The sequence below is a fragment of the Arachis hypogaea genome, chromosome 6 (assembly GCF_003086295.3).
Source record: "Arachis hypogaea cultivar Tifrunner chromosome 6, arahy.Tifrunner.gnm2.J5K5, whole genome shotgun sequence".
Classification (NCBI taxonomy): domain Eukaryota; kingdom Viridiplantae; phylum Streptophyta; class Magnoliopsida; order Fabales; family Fabaceae; genus Arachis; species Arachis hypogaea.
In genome coordinates, this window is record NC_092041.1 from 10612273 (window position 1) to 10618908 (window position 6636).

At 31.3% G+C, this 6636-nt stretch overlaps 1 protein-coding gene across 1 annotated transcript; it reads left to right on the forward strand.

Moving 5' to 3' along the window:
• The first annotated feature begins 249 nt into the window (after positions 1-249).
• Positions 250-2955, forward strand: LOC112695964 (uncharacterized). Its single transcript, XM_025748514.3, has 6 exons — positions 250-938; positions 1023-1129; positions 1469-1577; positions 1669-1830; positions 2029-2202; positions 2694-2955. The coding sequence occupies exons 1-6, from the start codon at positions 678-680 to the stop codon at positions 2721-2723; spliced, it is 843 nt and encodes a 280-aa protein (XP_025604299.1). The 5' UTR covers positions 250-677; the 3' UTR covers positions 2724-2955.
• Positions 2956-6636: the final 3681 nt, after the last annotated feature.

Below are 6636 nucleotides of genomic sequence, written 5' to 3' on the forward strand. Positions count from 1 at the left end.
TATCATGATATGATATTAGAGTGATGTTTATTATCCCTAATATTCGGATAATTATTCTAAATAGTATGAGATATGTTCATTTTGTAACTCAATAGCTCATTGTATATATTGTACATAAAAAATATATTATCAAATTAATTATTATGTATATATAAATATATTTTTTAATTTATTTTTAACATATATATATATATATAGCAGAGTCAGCATTAATCCTTTTATTTATGCTTTCTTTATGACATTAACGATATTAACTTTATAGTGTGGGGCGATCCAAAAAAGTTAGTAGCATAAACAATAAACTAGAAAGAATAAAAAAAATCTAAAATTATTTTAAAAATAATTAATAGATATAAAATAAAATAATTTTAAATTAATTTAAACTGATTTTTAAATATTTGTGAACTAAAACTTTGTGCATGTAGTCCTCCATTGATGAACGACAAAAAAAAAAAATAGAGGGAAGAAGTAGTAATACTAGAGAAGGGAGAGGGGCATTTGTGGAAGATGAGTTTGTGTGTTGTGAGAGAATAAGAGGGCTCCGATTTCGGTTGTGTGTGGTGTTTAAGAAATGAGAAGTGAGAAGTGAGAAGTGAGAAGTGAGAAGTGAGAGTGAGCGAGGAAGGAAGAAGAAAGTGGTGAAGGTCATTTTGGGAATGTGAGTTTGTTCCATTCAAATGATGCCGCTAACAAAGCTTCTCTCAAGAACCGTCTCTTCTTGTTTTTCTTCCTCCAATGGCAGACCATTCGCCATGGCTGCAAAAGCCCTTCAACATTGCCGCTACTCTTCTGCGGCGGCGCAAGTTGCAGAGTCAGAAACAGAAGCACTCAAGGACTACGCAGATTACAGGAGGTCCCTTTATGGCCACATCACTCACAAGGCGCTTCTTGTTGATGCTGTTGGCACTCTTGTTCTCCCTTCTCAGCCCATGGCCCAGGTACGCTCTCTAATTCTTTCTTTCTTTCTTTCTTTCTTTCTGCAAAATTTATAGTTCTTAACCAATTTAGGGTTTGTTACGCAGATATATAGGACAATTGGGGAGAAATATGGAGTGGAGTACTCTGAGGATGAGATATTGCATAGATACAGAAGAGCTTATAGTCAACCTTGGGGCAAATCTCGTCTCAGGTTGCTTCCTTTTTATTTTTCTTTGCACTTTATCTTGTTCATATCTATCAAACTAGCCATATAAATGAATAATATATCTGTAACATGCAATAATAGGTTCTTTTGGGTTTGAAGCATGCCAAGAATGTTTTAGACCTTTGGATCATACAGGTTTTGATATTGATGGAATCATTTATCTCAAAAACTTAAGTTGATAAGTAGTAAGATATTGATGGAATCATTTATCTCTAATAATTTCACTCTGTTTTAATTGAAAATGAATAAATAGTTAGTTAGACATATTGTTGTCATCTTTTGTAAAATTAAAACTCTCTTCTTTTCTATCTTCCGACATTGCAGATATGTTAATGATGGTAGGCCATTCTGGCAATACATAGTTAGCTATTCCACCGGCTGTTCGGATTCTCAATACTTTGAAGAACTTTATAACTACTATATGACAGACAAGGTGGGTTTTTATAGTTAACTTCCTTTAAATTTTATGGTGTGTATATATTTGGGTATGGTTTTGATAACCTTTTGGCATACTTCATCTATAGGCATGGCATCTTTGTGATCCTGAAGCAGAAAAAGTGTTTAATGCTCTTAGAAAATCTGGTGTCAAATTGGCTGTTGTATCGAATTTCGACACTCGACTGAGACCTGTCCTGCGGGCATTGAATTGTGAAAATTGGTTTGATGCAGTAGCAGTATCTGCTGAGGTAATCAAATGGTCGTTATTGTTGCTTGTATCAAATTTCTCTTGAAATTTATTTATATTGTCAATTTGTTAACTAATTTTCAAACACATATTTGGCTCCATTTGTGTGATGCATGTAGTTAATTGAAGTTTTCATGAATACTTTCTACTTTTATAATATTATTGATTTAAGGAGTTGGTTTATGCCTCTTTCAAATAGGTTGCAGCTGAGAAGCCAAATCCAACCATATTTCTTAAAGCATGTGAACTACTGGGCGTAAACCCCGAGGATGCTGTTCATGTTGGTGATGATCGTAGAAATGATGTATGGGGTGCAAGAGATGCAGGCTGTGATGCTTGGCTTTGGGGAAGTGATGTTCACTCCTTTAAAGAGGTATCCTAACATCTTCATCCAACCTACAACATCTAATTTCTTTCGGAAATAGCATGAAAACTTTATGTAGAGAATAGGTGAGTATATAACTTCCAGAGAATCAAACAAGATACCTATCATCATCTTTAGGATTAGGGAGTTTCTGTTCGGTTGGGAGTTTGATCCCACATTCCTACCAATGCCAATATCATTCTCGCATTCTTCTCTGATTCCTATTGAATTCCCAATAGAGGAGAGGTATCCGTCATTAATAGTGAGTGCTCTGTAAGCACCTGATGATCCAATGTGGCAGCCTGCAACTTTGTGTTATTAGCATGATTCAAAAATGAATACCTTATTTATACGGATAATGCTTCTGCTGTTTTCAACATTGTTATCACCTTCTCATCGTGTTTTTAAAATTATTTTTTATTTTTCAAAAGAAATTGACAAATTTTAATAAGGTCCTTATGCATAAAAGAATGACTAGAATGAATATTTTGCGGATGCAGGTAGCTCAGAGGATTGGAGTGCAGGTCTGAAAAGTAATCTCCTTGCAATAAGTTGAAGAATGTTATACATATGTAGAGTCGTTTAGGGTTGAGATATAAGGGTGTAAATGTTTTGCTCTTTTTATCAATGTATGTATAATAATGTATGTAAAAAAAAAAGATGATCCTGTTAACTCAGTGAAATCCAGAAATTAGTGTAGGGTAAGTTAAAAGCATATTTGTGTTCACTTTTGACATTGCAATTCAAATGCGTTTGGACAAACTTTTCTAAGAATATTTTAGTTTTTATTTTAAACTGTCAAAACTTAAAAAGGGGACTGATATGTCTCACAATATGAAAATTTAGGAACTAATAAACAAAGATCATAAGCAAAACTGGTCACCCAGAAGAAAAATAAAAATAAAAATTAAGTAGTCTAAAATTTCCTACCTATGCATGATTCTTGAAAACTAAATTGAAACATTAAATTGCATCATCTGAGGAATGTATTTAAAAACTAAATATCCGAATGCGGGTGCCTTTTTTCCAACGGGGCACAATGTATACAAGAGTAGAATTTTCTCATATTTGTTTGAATATAATTATGTTAGATTTGTATTAAATAAAATAACCAAAGTAGAAGCCTGCCATTTTTGGTGAACTAGATTCAACTTACTATATAAAAATGTTAGGGGAATGCATTTTTCAATTAAACTGAAAGAAGATAGATAGCTCATAGTTATTAGAACTGAATCAAATTGGCTGATTCGATCGAAAAATCGATGAATTAGTAGTTTGATCGGTTTGATTTGTGCTTAAAATTGGACCTGTAATTGACCCAATTAACGATGGTCAAATTTGTTAAAAACCGATTAGTTCGTATTTAGGACCATTATTAACCCGCTCGGGTGCAGAAATTAAACTAAAAAATATTGGCTTTAAGGTTCTAGGAGACATTTGGATGGCATGCTTACTACTTTACTAATATGTTTTTTATTATTATGTGACAAATGATAATTATGTGGTAATTTTGAACAAATTTTATTCTTACTTTTATCTTTTAAATATGGATTCACATAGATACCAAATTTGATATATTGATTGTATTATGTTTTTTTTTTCTCTTGTTTATTTAAATTGAAAAAATATGTTGTACTAGTGACTAATTTATTATCTTTTTTGCATCATAAATTATATCTAAGAATTGATACTTGATATTTAATTGTTATTAATATATTTGTAAAAGTATATATTTTAAGTTTTAACTTTTAATTTAAATTTTATTTTTATAATTTTATATTTTCATTTAATTATGACTCAGTCAATCGGTGAATCAGCAACTCATCGGTTAACTCAGTCACCTGGTCATATGACTGGATTAATTAGTGGTTCGATTCTAATAATTATGAATAGTTAGACAGCTTAGTCAACAATAATAATTCATCAATATCTTGGTCAATGCTCTTATATCTTATCGGTAGATTTTGCAAAATGGTGATAAAATCCTAATATGCGAAAAAATTATGGAGATAATAAAATTGAAAAGAAAGTAAGTAACAATTCCATTATAGTGTAGGTGGTTAGGATAACCGGCTCTCACTCGAGAGATTTGGGTTCAAGTTTCGGCAACGAAAAATAATTTATAGTTTTCTACTATACAAACTAAATTAGAGGTGGCAAAATGCAGTCTATTCGTGGCTATCCAACCCGTCTCTATTCGGTCGGATAGAGTTGCCAATTTAATTCGCAGCGAATAGGGTAGGATACAGGTAGGGTTCTCGTACTTATAACTCGTGGGTAGAATTGAGTACCTGTAGATTAAGAACGGATCAGATTAAAATTGGAATATTTTCAATTTGCGGATATAGTTAGAATTAGCTCCAAACCCTACTTTACCCACTGCTACCTCTCTAAACCAAATAGAATTAATTGGTTCTTGAGTTGGAAAGAATTACTATTCATTGACACTTAGACTATCAATTTAATTTAATTATTTTTTAATATTTAAATCTTAAATTTATACCGTTATTAATAATATCAAATATTTCATTTATCATAGAATACTCTAGTAACTAGTATAGATAAGAAGGAAGAATGAACATTAATTGACAGTCAAAAGAAGAAAAAAAAGAAAGAATGAACAGTAAATTGAGTGGATAAATAGTAATCCTACAATAATTTAATACCATGACTGTGCTATAAGAGGGAGTTGTTATATTCACCATGGTTAAAATAACTTTTAACACAGATTGAATGGAATGGAATGAAATCTAATACAATTGAATAAAGTGATAATGAATAATTTCATTCTTCTTTACTAAAAAAAGAACTCAATTATCAACAAAACACATTGAATTTATTTTTGGACCCAAATAAATCTCAATTAAACTAAGAAATGAACCAAAATTACTTAAAGAATAAAACATTTGATCAATACTTATCAGTCACATCAAGTGAACCTCAATTAACACACAAATGAATCGAAATTAGTTCAGATTTAAAGAAGCAATAAAAAAATTCAATCATCAATAAAAACGCATCAAATTCATTTTTGGATTCTTATAAACCTCAATTAAACTAAGGAATGAACCGAAATTACTTAAGAAATAAAAAATGTAGTCAATACTTATCAGCAGCATCAAGTGATGAACCTCAATTAACACACAAATGGATTAAAATTAGTTCAAATTTGAACAAACAGTTAAAAAAACTCAATCATCAATAAAAACACATCGAGTTTATTTTTGGATCCAAATAAACTTCAATTAAACTAAGGAATGAACCAAAATTACTTAAGGAATACAAAATTTGGCCAATACTTATCAACAGCATCAAATAAAAAAATCAAACAAAGAAGAAGAAACGTATAATGCTGCAAAATCACTTGATGGATTTGGATGTGTTTTTGTTCATAATTCAATTTTGTTTGTGTGCTTGTTTTCGAATGCAATCATTAAGTAATTTCGATTAATTCTGGATATAAATAAGGTGCACTTGGTCTATCCTTGTTTTGAAATGAGTTTGTTTGTATATCGTCATCATTAAATAATTTCGGTCATTCGAAATTTAATTCTCAGTTCATTATGGATGTAATTTCGGTTCATTTCTGAGTGAATTTCTAATCATTCAATTTTGTTTGTGTGCTTGTTTTCGAATGCAATCATTAAGTAATTTCGATTCATTCTGGATTTGAATAAGGTGCACTTGGTATGTTTGTTTTGAAATAAGTTTGTGTGTGTATTGTCATCATTAAGTAATTTCGGTTCATTTATAAGTGAATTAAGGTGCATTTAGTCTCGTTGCTCTGCACAATTCAAAACACATAATGTTGCAAATTCACCTAAAAGAGGAGGAAGAAAAAATGCAACAGTATCAACAACAACAAAAGAATGACGATGAGAAGAAAACACGAGAAGAAGAATGAACGTAAAGGAGGAGGAGGAAGAGGAGGAGGAGGAGGAGGAGGAGGAGGAATACGAAGAAGAAGAAAAAGAAAAAGAAAAAGAAGAAGACGACGATGACGATGACGATAACCTACCCTTACGTATAGTCTATACAAGATTTTTTGTTTATTTGTGGAGGTTTTTTTCTATTCGTTGAGGTTTCAAACACCCACAAAAAGAATTGTGGCAGTTTCAAAAACATCCAAAATTTGAGGTGCCACGAGCTCCTTTGTGGCGGTTTTCACAACCCCCACAATGTCATTTAGTGGCGATTTTCTATCCCTTTTGTGGGAGTTCTGTATTGGCCATTTGTGACAGTTCTTGGTTAATATTTGTGACGGTTCAAAACCCCCACAAAAGAAATTTTACATTTTAAAAAAATAGCTATTCTGTGGGGTTTCAAACCTCTACAAACCTGTCAATATTATTTTAAAATATTAATTTGGATGTTAGAATTACATTATTATACTACTCATCATTTACTATTTAAAAGAAATACTTAAACAAGACATTAAAAATG

Bases quoted from the DNA above. Each gene is read 5' to 3' on its own strand.
- LOC112695964 (XM_025748514.3), top strand. From the start codon at position 678: ATGATGCCGCTAACAAAGCTTCTCTCAAGAACCGTCTCTTCTTGTTTT. The intron at 1,578-1,668 runs GTGGGTTTTTAT...CTTCATCTATAG, and splicing joins ACTACTATATGACAGACAAG to GCATGGCATCTTTGTGATCC. The intron at 1,831-2,028 runs GTAATCAAATGG...TCTTTCAAATAG, and splicing joins CAGTAGCAGTATCTGCTGAG to GTTGCAGCTGAGAAGCCAAA.